Source organism: Enoplosus armatus, chromosome 14, assembly GCF_043641665.1.
Source record: "Enoplosus armatus isolate fEnoArm2 chromosome 14, fEnoArm2.hap1, whole genome shotgun sequence".
NCBI classification, from domain to species: domain Eukaryota; kingdom Metazoa; phylum Chordata; class Actinopteri; order Centrarchiformes; family Enoplosidae; genus Enoplosus; species Enoplosus armatus.
Genome location: NC_092193.1, coordinates 22,649,927 through 22,674,400, shown reverse-complemented (window position 1 = coordinate 22,674,400; position 24,474 = coordinate 22,649,927). Strand labels below are relative to the sequence as shown.

Below are 24,474 nucleotides of genomic sequence, written 5' to 3'. Positions count from 1 at the left end.
CAGTATTTGCTCGGGAAAGAGAAAACAGTTTTAACACGACTACACACACACACACACACACACACGGACAGAACACAGTCCCTTTATGACTGAATATCTTTTTGTTGTTGTCATTTGAGCCCCTGTGACGTGGAGTTTCTCTGCCCTTGTCTTGTTTTGACTGATCTACACGTATATAAAGTGCTCCATACTCCCAACAAACACTTACTAATAAGTTAAGGTTTAGTCCCAAACATTCAGCATGTCAGGGTTTCTAACGGTAAAGTGCAGTCGCGGGTTGAGAGTCGTATGGCTTTGTTTCCACTCCTCCACTTCTAATGGTCTCGTAAGTTGTCGAGCCTTGAATTCAGCGTCAACCACCATTTGTGACCAAAAGTACTCCAAAGCGGGTGCCGATTTATGCTTTAATTCCCCTCAGTCTTCATTTCACCATTTTCCTCCAGTTTGATGCTACTTCTGGTTTCTGATAACTCCAAATGTCACCTGGCCGACACCAAAACCATCTCTCCGACCCATGCTAACACTCCAACGTGGAGTGCGCCCGTTAGTCGGACGTGGCTAACAGCGGCATTATCCAGTCTCTCCGTGCAAGTGCAGTCCCACACGGGCTGTATATATTTGCTGTGGGTGATGAAGGTTGTCTCTTTTTTTTTTTTGTGCAAATTTGGCTGACGTTCCACGAGGGGCATGTAAGCTTCGTTTCTAGTCATGAATCGAGTGCCGAAAGTTTTATTTTCTTACAAAAAAGTGAAAAACATCATGCCAGTGCAGTGGGAAGGATTTGAAAGCAGGACTTTTACTTGCAATGGAGTATTTTTACATTGTTGTGTTACTTCTTTTACTTAAAGCTACAGTAATCAATATTATTGAATTGGAATTTCGGGTTGAAATAACTCATTTTGACCATTGCATGTCACTAACAATATTTAGATGAAGGGCTCCTTTAAAAAAAAAAAAGTGTGTCTGTGAGGACCTGCCCCCTTTCTATGTAGTCTTTTTAAAAAACTGGACCAGGTCTGAATCAAACAACCAATCAGGGTAATCAGGGGTTCTGATCCTATCCAGAAGGTGGAACCTGCTGTAGAACGCCCCTGTTCGTACAGAGTCGATGTCATTGGCCAGTTAACGTGCTAGCTAACCCTGATTGTTTGTTTGTGAGTAAAAGAGTAGAGTAAAAGTACAGAAGAATTGTTGGATAAATGTAATGGAGTAGAAAGTACTAGCATTAGAATTGCCCTCTGAAATGTAGTAAAGTTCAAAAGTTGAAACAAGGAAACGCAGTATTAAGTGTGTTCAAGATGGCAGCACTAATAGTACCGCGGGGGGGGGGTCAAAGGGAACAGAAGTAAAGAGTAATGAGTTGACTCCTCAAGGCTCTCGAATCCCGTCAATCCCTGCACGAACCGTTCATTTCTTGGACGAATAATTCAGACGTTTGTCGAGACTGATGAAACGTTTAAGGCGCTACAGACGAGTCCAGTGTCTGCCTCCACCATCGGGTCGGCTCGACTTGTTGTGAGCAGGATGGAAGCGACCCCACTGTGTGGCGTCAGTGAATGGCAGCGGGCCTGGTGCTGAACAGACTGAGGCTGAAGGGACTGGGGGGGGAGAGAGAGACAGAGAGACACATCATGTCACACGAGTCTTGACCCAACTGACCGCATTCTGAAAAGGTTCAAGGACGCGGACGCTCACCTCCGGATCTGCGTGGCGGAGGAGGAGGAGCTCCGGACCAGCTTCTTAGAAGAGGAGGAAGAGGAGGAGGAGAAGGAGAGGGGGAGTTTAGGGGGCTTAGGGGGCGGGAGGATGGAGCAGTGAGAGGCCTTGGACAGATTCAACCTGAATAAGACACACAAAGGAGTCGACGTATGCACGTTCATGATAGCGTAGCATAAAGCTTTCAAACCTCAACAAAGTCTTTACAGAAGACAAACAGAAAATAAAGAAATGACTAAATCTATTAAAATAGATTAAAAAAAAAAAAAAACGCCAATAAATGAGACATTTACTCATAAGAGGGTACTTGACCGATTTCGGTTAACCAGTCCTGAAAGTACGGGCTCCCTGCCGTCTTCCGCCCCCTCATTTAAACCCGTCCACCCGCCATGATGCTACGCGCTTCCCGCTGTTTCCTGCCTTTGTGCTAAGCCAACAATGTTAGCATGCGTTTAGCTCGCGAACATGAGAGGGGTATTGATATTCCCATCGAACCCCGCGGAGTTCTCGAAATTTCAAACTTCCTTCGACCATGACGGGTACGTGCCCCATACCCCAGCCCCATGAAAACCAGTGCCTCCCGGGTTTCAGGACTCATTATTCCCGCAGCGCTCTGCTCGGCACATTCACAGTCGTGTTTACCAACTCGCCGTGTCTCTGAGACATAAGTGGCATGACCCTAATGGTAACCAAAAAACCAAATGATAACCAACTTGTACCTGGAGGAGGAGGAGGCTGATCTCGGTGGCCGTTTTCCCTTCAGAGCTCTGAGCTTGTCTCCCTGAGTTAGACTGCCCTCCTTGCAGTTATTCTGCGCACACACACACACAAACAGAAAGAGAGAGAGTGTGTTATCAGTATGAAATAAAAACAGAAGTTCTTCAAATGGAAAATTGTTGTCATTGTTGGGGTCGTGTTGTAAAATACAAACCAATTTTCTGTACAGTTTTAAAGACAGCATCCTCTTTTTTTTTTTTTTTTAAACGGAGCGTTAGCAAAGATGCCAGGAACCCCCTACCAACCCCCCCCCCCCTCACCTCATCCAAGCTGTACGATTTGTGGAGGGTGGTGTTGACTGACAGGTCATCCATGCTGGAGATGAGGCGGGACATGGCCTCCTGCTTCTCTCCCTCCGAGTCGGGGCTGTGAAGCTGCTGCTGCTGCTGCTGCTGCAGGTGCTGCCGTCGACTCAGTCTCTGCTGAGCCAGCTTCTGTTTGGAGCGATGGACGTCGCCCTGGACCCACAAACTGTGCTGCTTCCTGCACTCACACACACGCATCAGGAATGAGGAGTCAGGAATAAAATGCAGGAACTGTCTCCCTGACATTGTGTCAGTTTAGAAGCACCGAGACAAATGACCTGATGAAAGGACATTTTCATGGAAATGAGCAAATATCTCACTACACAATCTGAAAAAAAATAAATAATTGAACACTTGACAAGACTGGCTGCACTTGGGCACTGCTGATGTCAGCATGCTAACATGCTCGCAACGGCAACACGAAGCAACTGATGTTTAGCAGGTGCAGTACAATGTTCACCATCTCCTGGTTTAGCATGTTAGCACGGTATCCTATGCTAATTAGCGCTAAAGCCCGAGGCTGACAGGAACGACATTATTGGACTGATTGAAATTTTGACCTGACGATGGCGCTAGATGTCCATCCAACAGTTGTCAAGATGTTTCAACAAAAAAAACAAAAATGAGTTAGCATGTTAGCATGCGCACCATCAACATTTGGAAGTTAGCGGATAAGGCTGGCGTTATTCTGCGTTTCTCTTATTGTCAACAAATCCAAAAGACTGAAACTAAACAACATGTCGGCCTGTCTCTCAATACTTCAGCTCGCACATTTATCGTTTCATTTAAAAAAAAAGGCTCAGTATTTACAGCTGGCTGCTGACGTTACTCAAACAGGAGGAAATAGTGCATGTCTGTGGGACTATTTACAGCGGTGGATGAATCCACGTTTGCTGCTCTGGTGAGTATTTGGAACCTGTTGCTGCCGCTGTAAAAAAAAAAAATCAGGGCAATCCATCCAACAGCTGTCAATGTATTTCAACCTGGACCACAGCGGCTGATTTGATTTGTCAACTGTCTAAATTCTCTAAAGTGATCTTTAAATCTCATCTCACCGAAGGGGGAACAAGCTACTGGTTGTTTCTGTTGCGGAGCCACAAACCGAGACTGAAACTCACTCCTCTAGGAAGTTCTGCTGGGGGCCGATGACGGATCCGGGGCGGCAAATTCTGATCCAAGCGATGGCCTCGGCCGCAGTGAACCGGAAGTGTTTCATCAGGTAGCAGCCAATCAGGGTGCCTGTGCGGCCCAGGCCAGCTGTGATTGGACGACATGTTTAAAAAGGTGAGGAGAGACGAGAGTTTTAAACAAATGAAGAAAAGGTTTAACGCACACACACTCCTACCTTTACAGTGCACAGCTACAGCTCCGTCGGTGCTTTCACACACATGCAGGAAGCGCCTGATGATGAGGTCAGAAGGCGTGGTCCCATCCAGGAAGAAGAGGTCATGATGCTCGATCCCCGCGTCCTCAAACCGCCTGCCGTCGTACAACTTCCTGTTTAAACGGACCACGGCCGCGACGCCATTTTGCCGAAAGTATGCGAAATACGCCTCGGGAGCGTGGAGAGGATAACCTGGAAAAAACGAGCGTGATTTCAGGTGCGATGACTCAGCACTGAGCTCCAGCGGCTTTTAAGTAACTCCGATGCCCCGGAGTGGCATTCGAGGAAAGGTGGAGTCCGACTCACCGTTCTCGATCTTGCTGCGAGGGTGAGGGCTGCTGAAGGCCAGAACCTTCCCCGGAATGATCCAGTTCATGTCCCCGTTCTCTACTCGCTAACAAACACAGAGATCGTGTCACGATACTTTGACATCATCACCGCAAATAAACAAAAGCACGCCGGAGGCCGCTTGGAGTACTGTTAGTGCTGCCATCTTGTGAACGCGCTTAATACTGCGTTTCTTCGTTTCAACAATGTCTCAGAGTGAATGTAGTGACAATTCATCCCCACCAGCACCACACAGAAACAGACAGTGGTGGAATGTAAGTACATTTCCTCAAGTGGGGTACTTAAGTAGAAATTTGAGGTACTTGAACTTTACTACATTTCAGATGGTAATTTTAATGCTAGTACTTTCTACTCCACTACGTTTATAGAGAGAGTTACTTTACAAATACCTATAAATCATATGATCAGTTTATAAAACATTGGCACTGTTATAGATACAACTGCCTCACAGTATATCAAGTAGTTCAAATGACTACTTACATGTGTTACTACAATAGATTAATAATAATGATCCAATAATATAACACCGACATAATGAGTACTTTCACTTTTGATACTTTCCAATTCTGTGCTTTTGCTCAAGTCAAATTTTGAATGCAGGCCATTTAGATGTTATATAATGTTTTTATAGTGTGGCATTGCAACTCTGAATTATAATTTCGGTTGTGTTTCTCGTGTTGACCAGTGCATGTCACCAACAATATTTAATTGAAGGGCTCCTGTTTGTGAGCACCCGCCCCCTTTTGTATTTAGTCTTTTTTTTAAAACTGGATCCAGTCTGAATCAAAGCGCTTTGCATTGTGGGATACAATGGAAATAAGCAAATATCTCACTACACACTTGCCTCATTTGTTATTGGATAAAAAAAAACAAAAAACATTCACACTTCATAACATGCTCACAATGACAATGATGTTTAGCAGGTACAGTATCATGTTCACCATCCTGGCTTAGCACGTTAGCACGGTATCATATGCTAATTGGCACTAAACCCAAAGCACAGCCGAGGCTGACGGGAATGACGCTAGTTTTTATTGGACTAATTCAAATGTTGACCCGACGATGGCGCTAGATGAGAACAAAGTGAATGCAAGTCATCCTTTGAGGAGCATGAATGTGTTCACCAAATATTTAAGCAGTCCATCCAACAGTTATCAAGATGTGTCAATAAAAAAAAAAAAAAAAAGGTTAGCATGTTAGCATGGTATCATATGCTAATTAGCGCTCAACCCAAAGCATAGCCGAGGCTGACGGGACTGACATCCGTTTTTATTGGACTAATTAAAATTTTGACCTGATGATGGCGCTAGACGAGGTCAAACTGATAGGGGCGGGTGCCAACCAAGCGTGGCAAACCGCCGCCGGCACTTTGCATTGTGGGAAACACAGTATACAAGGTAGACTGGTCCAATGCGTGCTGGAGATTTTTTGTTTTCTGTCCAAATCAGTGCATACTGCTAGTATCGTGGGCGGTGTTTGAAAGGTCGTGGGCCTCCAACCAAGTGATGCTGTCAGTTGCATTACGGGAAATGTAGGATCCAGCGGTTTTGGAGCTGTGTCCATATCACTGACGGGAAATCTGGACATTTTGGCCTCTGTCGCTTCAGTTTTGTTTCCAATCTGTTTCCAACTTTATGAAAGAACGGTACTAAACGGCTGGAGTGTCCCTTTAAGTCGGTCTGGGGTTACAGGAGTGCGTGTTGCAACGTGTCTGCACAGTCGTGTCCGTGTGCCCTCACCTCATAGTGTTCATATTCCTCGACGTGGAAACTTTCAAAGTCAAAGAGGCCGTGCTGTAACGCCTGGGGGGGGAGAGAGAGAGAGGTGACTCGGGACAGTGATGCTGTTTCCCTCCCGTTGTATTCTTTCTCTGTGAACTTTCGTAAGAGTGAAGGATTAAGAACACAGTGGTAAAGTACAAGTAGTGACGGAACTCCCCCCCCCCCCCCCATACAATCTGGCAGTCTTACATCAGTTTAACATGATGTAACAACAGGACAGGGGGGTTAGGGTGCTCTCCTCGGATGGCGATCAGCTGACTTAATCTCTGGTAGGGAGTCTGCGTGCATGAGGGGTAAAGTAAGTGCTGTTTACCTTGCGTATTCCTTGTAAGCAGTCGAGGACAGTGAGGTTGAAGGAACACTCTCCCACTGCTGCGTCCCTGTGGGACACACACACACACACACACACACACAGTTTGAAAGACGTGACAGGCAGGGAGGGTCCACAGGCTGTATATAAAAGATGGCCGACGTGTCGCCACTTCCTCCCGCTGTACAACAACGGAGCCAAGCCCTCCCCAGATGCCGCCGCCGCCGCCGTCATCTTGCGCTGGTGACGTCATTTGGAGCCAGAATCTGGCCGGGGTGGGTGGGTGGAGCCGTGGTATCGAGGTCCCGCCCATACACCCGCCTGACCCAATCGATGAGCACACCACAGTCAATCCCAGCTGTCAATCATGACGTTTCACCCCGTTTCTACAGCATCAAATAACTAATTAAAACCAAACGTATCAGAAAAACAAACACTGCGTGATAAGAACCACCTGAAATGATTTTATTTGACGTGTGCTTTGATTTTTTTTTGTTTGTTTGTTTGGGGGTTAAGGGGCGGGGCTTATGACCTATACCGCAGCCAGCCACCAGGGGGGCGATGATCGAGACGTTTTGGCTTCACTTTTGGGGGAGCTGTCATGTTGTCCATCTTTATATACAGCCTGTGGGAGGGTCTAACAAAAATATGTCATTGGTTGCATTATGGGAAATGTAGGATCCAGCTTTAAAATGTGACCAGTAAAGTCGGGATATCTCTACCTGAACGGCAGGTAGCCCGTGTTTCCTGAGATCAGAGTCCTGTAGGCTTCCTCTGGGCTTCTCTTCAAATAGATCACCTGCGGGGACGAGGTCACAACACCTTATCGTGAATAACGGACAGATGGACAGACAGACAGACAGACAGACAAGACAGATGGGCCGATGAAGAGATAGTTACAGCGTAGGCGCCGATGAGAACAGCGGCGTTGGCTCTCCTCTTCTGGTCGTAGCTGGTGTAGTGGACCAGCTTCTTTCTAGACGTGGTGAAGGACTGGAGTAACAAAAGGCGGTCAGTATCTGATGAATAACGAGCACAGTGACGCAACTGTCCTCACAATGTAGTGTGCAGAGCGCTGTCTTGTTACCTTGAGCTTCTTGTTGAGTTTGCAGCAGTATCTGTACAGCATGGCCAGGTTGAGGGGCCCAAAGTCCGCATAGAAACTGCGACACACACGGAGGAACAGATGAGCGCGTCAGATGAAAGCGTGAACCGCAACTATACAGTCACCAGATGTGTCTGAAGGAAACCTCACACAGTAAAGCTCTAGAGCCGTTGCTGCTCTCACACAGAGCATCGCTTAACGTTGTGTTTTCAACATAGAGGGTCGAGTAAACAATACGTATGACAGTATAGTTGTGACATCACAACCTTACGGAAGTCCCGACGGCTCGTTTAAAGGCACAGTGTCTGAGTACGGGCTGTGTTTCATTTCTCCGTGGACTGAGCGTTTTGATCCTTTCCACAGTATTTATACAGCACCCAGACCTGCTTTAGAATCAAACAAGACACGGACGTCTCACTTTCTACAATATGGGACCTTTAATGTCGTGAAGAGGAGCTTACAAATTACACATGTTGGGCTTGTAAGACTAAATATCTAGACTGTTTGAATGGAAAAATTGGGCTGCTTTCAGGCAAACTAACTAAATACATCAAAAAGGGATTTAGTATTCTCCACCATCATTACCTAAATACGTAGCTGTGTGAGGAGCTGCCAGGTATGATGGGAATAACGTAAGGAGATCACATTTTCAGAGAATATAACTGAACAGTCTCATGGATAAATAAAATGTGACATTTAAATATTTAGAAAATTTCACAGCGTTCGGGTTGATGGCGAGGGTCGTTTGGACTTGACGTCAGTATTTCTAAAGTTTTGGGTCCAATTCTTTGTATGTGGACTTTTTTGGTTCTTCTAAGCTGCGCAAAAATTCATCTGTTGTCAGAGCAACAAGTCCTACAGCCCAAACTATGATTTTTTTTAGGGTTTATCCCAGCTCATCTTCAGATACAACTGGCTTGCTTTATTAGAGGCACGATGCAATAATGTTGACATAATCATCATTTCAGATGCAATGCAGTTCAACCGCATTTCTTCTTCTTCATTTTTCAAAATCAAGTCTTTTTTGTTGTTGTTGTTGTTGTTTGATGGCCTGCAGAAAATTGGATCACTATAATTCCATTTTCCATAATTCCACCCTGAGCCAGACCTCCATCCCGGCTGGAACCTTTCCAAGATACAGGAGCGAGGCTTTAGACCCACAGAAGCACGATATGGAGACTGGCCACCGTTTTGAAAAACGCTGCTGGCAGCCTTCGAGACAATGTCGCTGAAGACGTTTCTACAGGACCAGACGTGTGTCCAGAGGTGACCAAGCATTCACCAGGCTTCACCCTCCCACAGGAACCTGGGCAGCTTTACACTATTGCTATTAAAATGGTGTCTTAAACATGTTTGTAGCCCACAACAATCGACAAGTGGGTCATATCCACGCACGAAGACCCAAGGTACCGACTCGGACAATCGTGTTTCTTTTAACCAACGGCCAGAAAATGTGAATTGATTCTGCAATTTCTCATGGCAACCACTGTCCAGCATTGAATAAGCCGGTTTTAAACATATCTGGCATTCCCCAACATTCAGCAAAAGCACTTGCCTTCTGAGTCTGACTCCGCTGAGATCGAATACTAGTTTCTGTTGGTATTCAAGGTTCGTTTCTATCCCTTTTCAGAGGTTGTGGAGGCAATGAACTGCACTGCGCTTTCGCGTCAAACAAACCACGTGTTTCGCCCTCTAAAATGTCCAATGTTTAACTCTACTGGAACACATAACTGGTAGCTTTAAAGGGCTACTGGACTATTTAATGCTTTCAAATATCAGAATAGTCGGCCAGGACTTGTATGCTTTGACAAACAACAGCTTACGTTTTTTTTCCCCCAAAATATTCCATTGAATTTATTTTTCAATGCATTGTGATGACAAATGGTAGATTGGGATGATTAAGCGTCCAGTCTGAATGCCGTCATCCAGCGCTTGTCCTAAATCCTTTCCCATCTCGAGGGCACGGCCGCTGATCTCATCTTGACCTATATCTTACAGTGGGATCATAAACACTGGCATGAAGCACACAGGGGAATGAACGGGCTTCAATAACAGGCCAGATTTCAAATGGCCAAAGGCCACATTTGCCTCATCAGCCTGCTTCAACATGAGTAAATTCATTTTACGCGTTGCTACTCGCGGGGCGGCTGTGTTTCTTCATTCGGAGGGAGTGGCTTGCTCGCTCGCACGAATCCATTTTGTTTATATTCTAACTGAAAAGGTCTTTTCAGGAGGATGCAAGGATTACAAACGCAGCATTCGGGCCAGATCATAAAGCAAAGGAAAGAAGGAAGACCTTAGAGGAAGGGATGAGAGAAGCGGGATTAACCTTGACGAGACTACTTCCTTGGCCCGTGCACTCAAATGTGTCAGGTGTGCTCGTGAATATCCCGTTGGATATCAGTTGGGTTGAGATCTGGTGACTGTGAGGGCCATAGTGTAGCACATTGGAACCTTTTTACTTTGGGAATTCGGGGACCTTTTGCCATTGCAGAATTAGCAGAGAGCCTAATTCCCAGTCTAGGGCATTAATCAGCCGGTTACGATCATCATAGCCAGATTGAACTATCGCAGCAACCTGGTTTGCAGATGAACAACATGTGCTGTTGCGCCCTCAAACTCGTCTGAGATCTGTGAACAATCAGACCACAACTCAAACGACGGGTAACACTTTACTTCGACCCCCCTACTTAGCATTTATGAGCAGTATGGACACAAGGTTGAAACGTTTAGTAAGACGCAGTTCTTCATAGGAGAAGTTACAGTAAACACTTCAAAACGTCCTTATATGAGCAGAGAACTACATTGTAGTTTGACATAAAACTAGTATACTATATATTCCATTGGTCACCCCAGATGCCACCTCAAAATGAGGTCACTGCTCACCTGGAGCCACACTTAAAGGTCCTCGCAAACACGCATCAGACCCAGGACCACTCTGTGTTGCTGGACACACCCTCTTCATACAGCCTCTGGTTTTACATTCTGCTTAGTCTGTCCTACAGAACTGTCTGCCCCCCCCCCCAACCCCCCCCAAAAAAGCTCCAGGCTTCCTGTTTGTCAACCGGTTTGTGCTGGTTTATCGAATATTTGCGCGTACGCTCCACGTAAGCGACATTATGAGAGCCTTGAGGTGGATCCTGCTTTACCATCAGACCTTGAGGACCCTCGACCTGGTTCCGACATATGGTCCAATACTATTCGCCTTCACGTATGCTTCCTTTAGGCAATATATATATATATATATAAATTAGAAAACGCTCATTTCATTCGGGCGAGTCGTGTTATGCTAGTAGCAGCTAACGTAACCTGGAGCCCCCGGCCTGCAGCAGAGACGAGCAGCGGGGCGACAGGGGTCTGCTCGGCCCACTTCTGTCTTCAGCCCCAGTGACTGCAGACCGAACGTTATTCATTTTACAGTATCGGAATGTTCCAGAGTGTCACAAAGGCCACAGGCTCACCTCTCATACAGGAACTCCTCATCCGTGCTGAAGTAGTGGCTGTTGGCGGTGTTCTTTGGTTTGACCCGTAGAGTGGCAAAGTATAGCCTGTCTGTGGTGCACGCGCACACACACACACACACACACACACACACACACACACACACACACACACACACAGACAGACAGACAGGAAGACAAGCAGACAGGTAACACTGCATTATTGATAGGTGCTGTGAGTCCAGGTGGAGCTGTTACTTAACCTGTTTAAATACTACTTGAAACCTTTATCTCGGAGTGAACTTAGAACGTAATCAATTACAAAACCGTAGACGTTTATAAAAATAAAATAAAGAAAGTACTCACTTTGGGTACCACTTTGCAATAAGGTGCCCTTTATGAAGGGTGGGTTATACTAACAGCGCTATAAATGATTAATACATCATTTACTAATGCCCCGTTCATTTAGAAGCTATTAAAGGAACAACTTCTGGGTTGACAGGTTGGGAAAAAAATCTCTTTGGCTGGTGTGATTGCATCCTTCAAGGTATGTATCATGATCGCACACGGGAGGGGGGGTTACTGTCTGCCCAGGGTGAGGGCAACATTTAACTCCAGTATGTCCACAAACTGTGCCCAATCTTTGCAGAAACAGAACTACAAACATGGCCCCCGCGGTTCTCTTCTTCGGTGTACGGGCTTGCATGCCACGTCCGCAAATTGCGTCGAGGATCTTGTCAACACACTACATTTTACTTGTTTAAACTATTACTCTTAAAGGCAACAACTTTTAACAAACAAGATTTTTTTTTTGGGGGGGGGGGTTCTCAATGTATGTTGCTGTGCTGTTTCGTTTGTAGCTCTGTTTCCGAAAAGGCTGGGCACATTTAAATGCAGTATTTGAGGGAATACCCCCCCCCCCCCCCGGGTAAAGGACATTCTTATTCCAAGTGATCATGAAAATACCTTGGAAAATACACAAATCCATAAGGTTTTCGTGACGAAGCCTGTGTGACCGAGTCCCCAGAGTCCCAAGGTTCACATGGGCTAGGAACCCAACAACAGGTACGACCTGGCAACCCAGATGTTGTTGCTATTAATGCCCTAACGGACAGAAAATCAAACCCCCCCCACTGCCACGGAATCGGTGAGTTAGCTGCGGCTTTCAACTTGAGCCTATATCTGTTTTTTTTGGGAAAAGCGACACAATCAAGTGCCCAATTAGCCGTTAGCGGTTCCAGTTAGCGGCTCCAGTTTGATACTAAAGCAAACTTAAAGACAAACAGGCAAGTTCTGGAGTCATAAGGAGCTTATCGTTGCCATTTCTAAGCAGATTTATGGATGTTTGTCCCCGATGGACGTATAACGGTATTATTCTCGTGTAAGTGTCAAGTGTTGCAGCAGTCGGGAAGTAACGGTTTTAAAGTACCTCCCCATTATTTTACAGAATAAACCAATGAAGCATTTCAGTGCTGTTCCTCTGGGAATCTCACAGGGTGCAAGGTTTTTCTCTTCGGGCATCTACGCGATATTCCAGTGATAACAGGTTATAGCTTTGCGCTGTATGACAAAATGTGTCTATATTAAAAAAACATATATTTTCCAATGGAAGTCTCAATGCTCACAGCTAATTGATTCGCAGCTACCGAATCACACGCTTCACACGGAGGTCTATCAAAGATATTTGCCGAACTACAATAACATCCACGTGTAAACTTACCTTTAATAAATTCTGACGCCCCGGACTGTTCATACTCCTCTGCCATTTCGCTCACCAACAAGTGACCCCCCCCCCCCCCCCTGCAACAATCTCCGTTTTAGATGAATTCAAATGTTGAATAGTTCTGGAAAAAAGAACAAAAAGTTTCTTTCTGGGTTATCTGCTGCGAGGCCACTTGAGATGTGTCCAGCAAACCACGAGTTCTGCGTGAAGGAGCATGGCACCAGGTCCGTTATTCATCACTCGGGAGTTCAAAACCAAACCAAAAACAGACCAACTGTTGAGCTACGGGACCAGGTTCACCACTGGTGAGGCGATCCAAAGTCAGATAAACCCCCTGCCCACCAGCAGCAGCACTCTCCCTCCTCTCCCTCAGCAGCCTACTGACTCGGTTTCAATTGAACATTTTCCCCACAACTGATTCAGCCCCACCCCACCCCTCCCTACGTCTAATTTTAAACATTTCCCGGAATTATTCCAGCCTGAGAGCCGTCCAGAGCCACAGAGCGCGCTAATCTCTCTGCTGCTCTCTGCACATGCTCGGTCAGTGGCAACACACACACACACACACACACACACACACTGGCTAAAGCCTGGTAGAAGCTGGACCTGTATATTCCTGCACTCCCTGATTTCCTGTAACGTCAACTTACATGATACATTTTAATCCTCCTGTAAAAAGTATGTCCTTTCCATATTTGTAGTTATATTCCCATGACTTCCGTTGTGATGTTGTTGATAGTCTCTGAATGCGAGCCTTATTTTCAATATAAACGTACTGTAACATGACTTGTCCTGCAGCCTACATCTTTAAGCTTCCATTAGCTTAGCCAAAATACTTACCTAATACGGCAGACGGCAGATTGACTTGGTCTGGCCCGAGGAACGTAAGTTAGCTCCTGTCACCCAACAGGGTGCGGAGCCAAAGCCTGGGTGCCAAATGTCTGAGCTCCCTGATTGCCCAGCTGAGCTGTGAGTTTCACATGAGGCCGGCTAAATCTGCACTTGCGTCACGCCAGTTGCACACGGTGTTTGAGGCGGCGATTACGCGGGAGGTGTTTGGTTGGTTGGTTGGTTATCGAACTTATTTGTGGATTCACTCATCCTCCTACGATTTCCCCTGCAGGGACGTGAAGTCTGAAATAGTCCCAATGTATTGATTTATAGCGGGGTTGGGTCTCCACAGTCAGTATGTTACAGTCACTCAGTACGCACTGCTGTCCAGCAGTGTATGGGGACTAATTTGATGGTCCCCAGTCATTGCAAATAGACTGCTCAGTGGGTGCAAGGCAGGGATGACGTATTTCTGTAGGCCAATCCCTGAAGTTAGCGTCGCCCCGGTTCGCCTCGGCTAAAAGCCGATGGGATTGTTCCGCGGGATTTTGAATTATTGCAGAAAATAAGCTCTGTGGCAAAACAAAAAGTTTATGATGCTTACACGTTTTGTTCAGCGAGATAATCTTCACTGATGAACACCACTTTCATGAAAAAGCTAACGTTAGGCTATAAAGGAACTACAGCACGGTCGCAAGCGGAGTTGCCTTTCTAGCCATGCTAGCTCCTGGCCATAGTACCCAGTAGCTGACTCTAGTAATGGCAATGGCCTGTCAGTTGGTCCAGAGGATGAATTCTAAGGAGATGGTGGAGCCCCCTGACTTTTTCCGTAGTGCCACCATCAGAACAAAACTTTCATTTGTCCAATAATTTGGTTCATCAAACACCGAAAAAATGAACGACATTCAAAGCAGGATCAACTGCATTGTGTTTAGTGCCACTGAGCAAACGCTGACATGCCAACAGGCTGACAAGGTGACCATTGTAAACATTATAACCTGCTTAACAACGGCGTATGTTAGCTGACGTTAGCATTGAGCTCGATACAGCCTCGCAGAGCTGCTAGCGTGGCTCAGTCGCCTGTTACATGGCAGACCGACGCGCCAAGGATCACTTAGCGGGCTTCTACAGAACCGAAACCCACCATGGTGGCGCAGTGGTTAGCACTGTCGCACAGGAGGTAAAGCTGGTTAGAGCGGGTTGGGGGTTCGATCCCCGGCTGCCCCCGTCATGTCGAAGTGTCCTTGAGCAAGACACTGAACCCTAAGTTGCTCCCGATGGAGACCAGCACCTTGCATGGCAGCTCGGTCGCCATTGGTGTGTGAATGTGTGAGTGAATGGGTGAATGAGACTTAGCTGTGAAGCGCTTTGGGAACCGTGAAGGTTGAAAGGCGCTATATAAGTGAGATCATTTATCATTTACCATTTACCACCACGCAGCGTATTCTCCGCCTCGCTTCCTTTCATTTGAGCTCTCGAGAAATGATTTCTCACTCCAGTGTCACCTTTTTTCAGGCACCCTGTGAGATTCCTGTGGTTTCAAGTTGAGCTACACGCAGCAAGTACAAGCACAAGTAAGACACGATGTATGGTATTGTGAGGGCTTGTAGGTGCTCCCGTCTTTCACCAAAAATGATTTTATTGCCCACTCAACCGCCACTGGCCACTTAAAATGTTTATTTCAAACTGGAACTTCCTGTCGACTTGCAGCAACATGTGAATAAAGCATTTCCTTGTATCTTGGTCATGTCGTACTAACCTCACACTCTGTCTCACCTCTAACTTGGACACAGGTCTTTGTGCATGGGATGTAGTCCTATTCCTGGCCTTAGCTCCATCTGCTCCAGTTAGCTAATTACTGTCGACGTCAGATTAACAGAAGGAAGGGAGTCGAACAGGGTCACAACCGAGGACACCCGAGCGTGGACTGAACACAGGACAAAACAGAGTGCCGGGACGATCCTGACGGCGGGTTTTGTCGTCAACTCTTTTTCAAAACTGAGACACAAACTGCTTTGTAAGAGAGCGAAACAACATGATGGACAATGTAATGATTCATGTCTCACAAGGCGTTTTTCTCACCTGGGTGATATTTATCATTTGTATTCCTTTTGAAAATGATGAACACAGGTCGTTACAATTTCGAAACGTGACGAAATCTGCATCATCGGAATGGATGCTGTGATGATATGAAGGCTGGTGCTCCCCCCGTTGTTTGGCCGTTCATTGAGTGAGAGGCTGCCCTCTAATGTTCGTGCGCGTAATAACATCTGCTGTACCTGCTAGTTGCTGTATGAGGTCCGGTCACTACTCGTAAGTTCTGCAAGTTCTGCATTGCTACTTTATTTCCTGGTTTAATAATGTTATCATTAATACTCTCTAAATCTCTCCATTTGCAGTCTGGGTTTGGTTTGGAGGGTCATGATCAAGGATCAGCAAGTAGGCCAAGCAGGCAACCGTCCTGGGACTCCAGGGGACGGAGGGACCTATATTGTGTCGAGGCGCTGTATGTCAAAAACGGGGGCCCAATAGGGGCCCACGGCTTTTTCCTACCAATAGTGGGTTAATGTGGACACGTTTTGAACCTTTGAGACATAAAACGTCTAAAATTTCTACAAATGCACATACAACCTTCCAGCATCTGGCAACACAATCGCAAAACCCACCCACCTGCCTTATGGGTGCTTCTTGTTTGCTCATTAATCCCCCCCCCCTCCCCAGTATAGAAAAGTTTTACCCACAAGATCTGTCAGATCATCTAAGTGTTTGAGCCTCTCCAGGTACTTCGCCTTACCTCCGGTTAATCAATCTGGTTAACCGCCAGTTGTTGATGCTCTTTAACCACTAAGACAATGAGATTATTTAGTCCAGTGGTTCCTGATTTAGGAGTCTGGGCCCTCCAAATGGGTCACAACATAGATCTGGGGGATCTTGCGATGTTTAAAGGAGAACCGATTTTACACATCAAAGTGTGTTTAAGGGCCTTGGGGGAGTACTCCTGCATTTGTGGAAACAGTTGTATAAAGCCTTCCGTGGTCTGATAAATGTCCCCGAGTGATGTCACTTGAGTCGCCATCGGTCGGGGGCCCGGAGACTTTGAGAGTTTGAAAGTGATAGATCGGACCATAGATCTGAAGGGTGTTGAGATGATTAGTGGGAGTTCTACAACACAAATCTGTATTCAATTTTCGTTACTTTTCTTTTTTTTTTTTTTGTGGGTGAAATAATGGATCATTTTTACCACTTTGGGTTATTTAAATAAAACCATGTGAGAGACGTTTAAAGGGGAAATGTCTAAACACGGAAAGGGAACCCGAGTAGACACAGCTTCTTAATAAGGGGTCATAGGCCAGAAGTGTTGGGAGCAGTGGTTTAAGCTTTAATAACGTATTGTATTTTATAAGATTACCGTATTAAACGTATTTGTGTTATTAATGTCACTACGTGCCTACGTTCTACTACTGGACTCTGCTCCCCTCCAGCCATGCTGCCGAAACGCATCTTGTCCATTTAGGATTTGCTGTGATTGGAGCAGATGACCTGCTGGGGGCGGCGACTGTATAGTTGTGACATCACAGCCTTACAGGAAGTCCCGGCGGCTCGTTTAAAGCCTCGTTTTTTGATGCTTTCCCAGTATTTACACAGCACCCCAGACCTGCTTTATAATCGAACAAGACACGGACGTCTCGCTCTCGTCTGATTGGGTCAGTTGTGGGCTTTTTGTTCGTCCCATATGGGCTGCCTATAGGGGCGGGACGTAACAACCCAATATACAAAACCCACCATGTGCCCCTCGTGTCATGTAATGCAGTTGTACAGCCGTTATATATATATATATATATATATATGAACTGTAATCTGTAATGTGATCAGTTCTTCTCATGTTTCTTCCTCAGTGTGTGAGATCAGGTGATGGTCTCTGCTGTGTTCGCCCTGTGAACTGCTGAATAATGGAGAGACAGCGAAGTGACAGACCCAAATGGCAGCATCAGCTGTATATTAGGCCTATCCCGGTCTCAAGGGTAATAAAGGGTGGGGGGGGTGGGTGGTGTGTGTGTGTGTGTGTGTGTGTGAGAGAGCGAGCGCATCTGTCTGCATGGTGACGTCACCCCGCCCCCAGCCGCTCGGAGCCTGCTCCCGTGCGTAATCCACACGCCCGCCCGTCCGTCCGCACCGTCCGGGAGGATGAATCCGAACACTTCGCTTTCGTTTGAACAAATCCGTCTCGAATATTAAAAAAAAAAAACCCAAGATCTTTTTGTTTTTTTGGGGGGGGGGTTTTCTTTCTTTCTTTTTTTTCTCCTTCGCCATCCAGGAGGGGGGGGGGGGGGGGGACTGGGAAGGAGGACGCTGGAGAGACCCGGGACCCGGAGACCGAAGAGGGACTCGAGTCTTTTATTCTTTCCATCATATATATTTATATATATATATATATGTATTCATTTTTTTGTGTCCTGCATGAAAAGAATCCGGAGAAGAGAGGAGATGAGGAGGGGGTGGGGTGGCGGGGGATGATGGTGGTGGTTGTGTGTGTGTGTGTGTGTGTGTGTGTGTGGGGGGGGGGAGATTTGAAGGCTTCGGGATGGATCCTGGAGGAGATAATGCGACAAGGAGACGCGCAGCCCCGCGGTCTCACTGCGGATGTCGACGCTCCTCATGTTTAGGCAAATCCATGGCGGTGACTCGGCGGCGGCGGGCTGCCCCTGTGCGGACAATAGACACTTGTGATGTAAGCCGAATGCAACCGTTTGCTGATACGTGTGCGTGTGTGTGTATAGATCTGTAGATATGTATGTATATATATATATATATATATATATTTCCTATGGCTGCTTTCTCTTTCTTATTGTGCGGGCACAGTGTGGTCTTGCAGGCTGTGGTAACAGGCTAATTGCTGCATGCCCCCCCCCCCTCCCGGCCTACAGAGGCTGCTGCGCTGGTCCTGCCTCCGTTTGATGTCGGAAAAGCCCACTCTTATGTAACACTCCTAAAGGGGCACGTTTGTCTGACCTTTGTTGGGGGGTATATTTTGATCATCACAGCAGGGGGGGGGGGCAAATGTGTGTGGAGGCTCCTCAGTGGTGCGTTTACTGTAGGATGCTCACATTTAGATTTTTTTTTTTTTTAATCCACCACCATGTCATTGTAATCATGCATTAACTAACTAACAGATCTCAGCATTTTAGTTGCATTTTTCTTTTTTCTTTTTTTTTTTTTAACATGAGGGGGAAAAAAAAAATGACAGTGTCACCATCTTTTTTTTTTTCCTCTCTGCGATGAAGTGATTCAGATGCTCCGCTTTCTTCCATTCTGTTTACATTCTGACGAGGCTCCATCCAAATCTGGTCTCAGCCTCAGTTTGTGGACCCCCCCCCCCCCACCCCCACCCCCCCAAGCAGCCCGGGCTGTGCTCCATGTAATGGCTGCCTGCTTGACGCGTCCTTGACGTGTCACGAGAGAGAGAGAGAGAGGGTTTTTGGGTTTTTGCTACCTGTGTTTGTGCAGTGACTTTAAACTTCTGTCCACCAGCGGCAGGAGGACGTGGACAGCCTGATGGCAATCAGCAGGCGTGTGTGTGTGTGTGTGTGTGTGTGTGTGTGTGTGTGTGTGTGTGTGTGTGACCTTTTAAATGTTGTCAGCCCCGGGGAGGTGTGTTTTTAAAATGACTCAAACATACATGTTGTCACGGTGTATTCCCGTAAAATAGGTTAATTTACCGTGGGACTTCCTGCATGGAGAATCACTGACATACGCATGCTCGGAAAAAAAGGGGGTGGGATGGGAGGGGGGCAATTTGGATATTCGGTTGACAGCAGAAATACAAAAAAAGTGTGTGTGGCGGGTTTGACCTCAGCACTTCCTGCTTCAAGGTTATCGTCTCTCTCTCTCTGCCCCCCCCCCCCCCCGTGACTCTGGGCTCGTCCCTCTCTCAGTGTTCACAGTGGACCTTGATTTCAAATCAGTCAATTAAGGCACGCGGTGAATGCCAAGAGAGGAGCCTCCTCTGCTCCGCCACGGACTGGAACTTTGCGAGGGCATGTGCTCGAAGCTGCTGTGTGTGTGTGTGTGTGTGTGTGTGTGTGTGTGTGTGTGTGTGTGTGTGTGCAGTATGTACCAAGCTGTGCCGTCCTCCTCTGCTCTGACATCCGTTAGAGGGCTCTTTTTCAGGAGGGCAGCTCATTGGCTGTACCTCCTCATTGTTTGTGTCCTCACAGCCCTCACTGCTGTACGTGTAATGATGATGATGATAATAATAATAATAATAATAATAATAATAATAATAATTGCAAAACCAACCAATTTCTTTCCTTTTCCTCTTACCTCATTAAAACCCAGCGTGTATTAAAGTAACGGAGCGGTCACTCTTCTTCTTCTTCTTAATTTTTTTAATTTTTTTTGCCTTAAAAGTGCACATTTGATGACAAACGCAAGACACGGCATTGTAATTACAGCCAGACGAGGAAACACGTTAAATGCGCTGCGTGTACACAAATGCACATGCAGCAGGCGCATTCGAACCATTTCCGCAAGTAAAAAACGCAGTGAATGAGTTGCAAGTGTTGAAAACGTACTTTACCGTAGCCGCCGCCGCCGCCGCCACTGGATCACTGTTACTGATGTTGCAGTCGGTGGAGGTGGAGCCAGTGTTAACCACTTCATGTGCTGCCGGTTTCCTCCGTAGCGCTGCATCGCGACTCATGCCATGTTTTGCGCGTTAATCCTTCGTCTTAGCGGCGAAGAAAGGAGGTCAGACGTTCCTCTTTGAAATGGAATAGAGGCATAAAGTAGCATAACGCAGAAACACTCCAGTGAAGTTCAGGTACCTCAGAAATTGTACGCAGCGCAGGCGCAGTGCTTGGGTTTGTGGAAGGTGCTGTCAACAGAAAAGCCTGTCTGGGACGTTGCTCCATGACTATCCTTCCATCTGTTGGCTAAGCAAACGCATTCGTTTTAGAGTCCCATTGATGCGAATGGGGTGGACAAAATACACCTGCCGCCAAAAGCATCCTAAAGTTGTATCAACACCTCTCTGAAACAGTTGTCGGAGCCAGTGGTTTTTATCTTCGCCTTTTACCATTGGAAAAAAGCCGTGTAGGTGAGCCCCAGGCGATGGCAGTCAGGTGTTGCGGATCAGTTTTTTTAGCGTGTCAACTGTTTGAGTTTCGAGGGAAAGAAACAGCATTGTTATCGATCACGTCGCTTGGTGAGTAAGTGGATAACAAAATCCAAAGATTCAGGGCGAACTGGACGTTGATGAATTTCTTTTTTTTTTAGCCCAGAACACCGTGACCGACGGCGACCGAGCTGCCATGCAGGGCGCTGGCCTCCATCCGGGCTCAAGGACGCTTCTGTGTGTGGACGGGATGGAGCCGAGGGATCGAACCCCCCACAACCCGCTCTGTCCTGCTCCCTTGGCAGGACACGTCGACCAGCCCTCATCAGGTTTCCATTCCTTCACTTATTGTACCGGTCAAAGCAGATGACCCCCCCCACCCACCTAGAGTCTGATTCTGCTCGAGGTTTCGGCCTCTTAAAAGGAAGTTTTGTCCTTGCCACTGTCTCCAAAGTGCTTGCTCATGGTGGTGTTGTGATTTGGCGCTATATAAATAAAGTTGAATTGAATTGAATTGTAAAACGCCTGATGCACGCCCTCTGTATGAAACCCTTCTTGCTCATCGTTGCGCAGTATATGCACCCAGAATACGCCTTGTCCCCGAGCACCCTGGGTGTCGCAGTGGAGGCTGTTCCCCCGAGCCCGGGCTCACGAGCTACTCGACGCCTTAAAGGATCCGTCTACTGTCCCGCACTGAGGTGGTTCTTGTGGCCAGGCTGTCCTACCGATTCACATCATCCGTGAAGCCTCTTATGGGAGCCGTCGGATGCCAGCTCTGTGACGCTTTGTGGCGCTTTGTGACGCCGTTTACTTACTTGCTTGATAACGACGATGGCGTTCATGTAGTGAATGGCTCTACAGCTGACTCTCAGACTGCAGTTGTCGCTGTTGTTGATGTTGCCTCGGACATTTCCACCGATGAGTAACTTCGTGTGGCATCCTCATCTGTCCAGCCCGCCACTTCACTGTCGTTTTCCCGCCTCTGACTGGGGCGGATAGCCAGTCACACTTTAGGATAACGGGGTGGCCAAACAGATTTCAGGGGGTGGGCTGTTAGTGAAATGCTGCCTGAGGTGGGCACCATATGGTTTGAACAGCGCCCCAGAATCTGTGTTTTAATTGGCCGTGGCGTATGAGGGGGAATTGAGATTGAGTTGGGAGCACTTGAGGTGGAACCAGTAGGTGCTGTCACATGCAGAAGAAACGCTAATGGAGCAGGGCTTTTTGCTTTTGCAGGGCTTGTTTGCGTCTAAACAGCCCCGTTGTAATCTGTCAGCAATGATCGCTCTCTGCCTTTAGTCCGGCTGCCTCCCTGGACGCAGTCAAGTCACGTCGGGCCGCCGGTTCGGTTGACAAAATCCTGTTTGGGGTTCTCTTTGACGCTCACATACAGCATAACGCATCGCACACACACACACCCACTCAGCTCCATCCACACACACACAGGTTATGTAATGTGACATTGTTTTTCTCCCTATTGATCCGGTTACATGCTCCAATGTATTTCAAAATTGCGTGCCCGCCATATTAATCCGTCAGAATCAGGCCGAACCCCCCCCCCCCCCGCTTTGAATGACATGTTATATAACGGAACGGCAACTGTAGCCAGCACGGGGTATTTTTAAAGTGTGAAACGTGATTGCAGCTCCCTTCTCAGGGTGCCCTGTCGGTGGTGTCTACATCCACTTGCACCACAGCCACAATTTCAAGCCGCGGGAAAAAGTTAACTAACTACAAAGCACCAAGCGATTGTGAAAGATGAGTCGAAGGCGTCAGCTGCCGTGCAAAAGCCAGGCGAATGATGCAAGGGCTGCTTGAGACGTCACTCAGAAAATAAAATGGCGCACGGTTGTGGTTGCTGGGTAACAGTGGCAGAGGAATCCAGAGGTGGGGGGGTGGGGTGGGGGTGGCGACACCTGAACAGCGCCGGAGAACACTGCAGAGCTCAGCTAACTTCCTGGTAACCTTACACCCTAAACTCGGTTTGATTTGTAGACTGGCGAAGCGCGAACACGCGTATGGGCGGCAACTTCAGCTTAAATGTACCACGAATAAATGATATTGTTTTACAGTGTGTGTGTGTGTGTGTGTGAGTGTGTGTGTGTGTGAGAGAGACAAAAAGAAAGACATTTTGTTCAGGAGGTGTTCCATGTTCCAAAACTATAACAGTTGAATATACTGTGTATATATATATATATATATGTATATATCTTTCTTGAAGCCTGATCTTCCAGTGAGAGTTCAGGTCTTTACGTTAATTCAAAGTGTAACTTTATTCACACAGCGCAGATAAAGAACGTTATTCTGATCTTTCGGCGCAATGCATTTGAAAACGAAATCGTGGGGGGGGGGGGGGGGGGGGACTTTAAAATTATATAAGTGGTCCTTTCATTAAAAAAGTAAAAAAATAAATAATAATCAGGTTTTGTTCAGTTTGCACAGACGCAAAAAGAAAAATCGAGAACTTCGAAACTCCTGGTGCAGCGAAACGGAGCAAATGCGACTGTGCAAAATGAGATGGAGCTGGTGCTACGGGTTTTACAGGTATTAAAAGTGTGAGAAAAGAGGTGTGTACAAATGGAATAACATATGTATAATATAGGGGGGGGGGGGGGGGAGTATTTATGCACTGATATGTGGGTGCTTGCTGGTTGACCTGCAGGTGACACGACAACGCAATGACTGACCTCGAAGGCATTCCACATGGCTCGGATCAATACGGGAAGTACAAACAGCAGTTTGTCGAGGGATGATCCATATTTCCCCTTCGGGATTTGGAGTGAATAAGCCTTTATTTAAATTCGTCTTCGGAGGAACGAAGGAAACCAGCGGCATCTCAAGCAAACAAAGCTATATCCCTCCTTCCTTTCAGCTTTGAACACACGTTTGTGAGGAAAGGCCTTCTGCACGGATAATTTGTCTTTCACTTTGAGTCTGTGTGGAGGACATTTGCCCTTTTGAATGGAACATAACTTTCACAATGTTGGAACATGGTTAAATAAAGTTGCGTAAAACGGTTTGTGTTTGTACTTCTACTGCTAATACTGTCTTTACTGCCACCCAAAATACCGAACCTACCCACAAATGCTATGCTATCACTTCCACTAGCACTAATGCCGCTGTTTACGAGTGCTCCCACCACTGTATTTACAAGAGTAGTCAAGTTGGTCCGAACTCTGTCCATTATTTCTACCTATTACTTTCAATGTTGCTTGATAAACCTTCAGTGTAAATGAAGAAAGACTGATTAGCTGCTTATCTTGTCTTTTAACCAATCATTCAACTGAAATAAAGAAGCCCTCACCAAAAAACAAACAAACAAACAAAAAAAAAAACCTGTTGGGATGCAGTGTCTTGTTGATACACTAGAGGGTGCTGTTGCAGCTAATATTTCATGAGAGGACTTAAATGGTCAAAATGGTCATTCAGTGTGACAGGCTGAGATTTAAAAAAAAAGACAAGGAGGCAGACGGCGAAAGAGATGGGGGTGACTGACATGGGCCCAAACTAGTGGCTACTCCCGATATATTTTAGATTCAGCATCTCTAAAAGCGACTACTGCAGATAATAATAAAAAATAAAAAAAATCCATACTTCCCACCGACAACAATACCAATCATAAAATCAAAATCACATGGTT

The 24,474-nt window shown here is 46.6% G+C and overlaps 1 protein-coding gene across 1 annotated transcript; it reads right to left on the bottom strand.

Annotated features, from left to right (window-relative positions):
- Positions 1-1,549: 1,549 nt before the first annotated feature.
- On the bottom strand, positions 1,550-12,935 carry LOC139296834 (dual specificity protein phosphatase CDC14AB-like). The gene is made up of 14 exons (XM_070919369.1): positions 12,887-12,935; positions 11,188-11,278; positions 7,709-7,784; positions 7,522-7,614; positions 7,344-7,420; positions 6,625-6,691; positions 6,270-6,332; positions 4,489-4,576; positions 4,144-4,374; positions 3,917-4,055; positions 2,754-2,976; positions 2,436-2,527; positions 1,696-1,839; positions 1,550-1,598 (listed from the first exon to the last, which is right to left on the bottom strand). The coding sequence occupies exons 1-14, from the start codon at positions 12,930-12,932 to the stop codon at positions 1,550-1,552; spliced, it is 1,479 nt and encodes a 492-aa protein (XP_070775470.1). The 5' UTR covers positions 12,933-12,935.
- Positions 12,936-24,474: the final 11,539 nt, after the last annotated feature.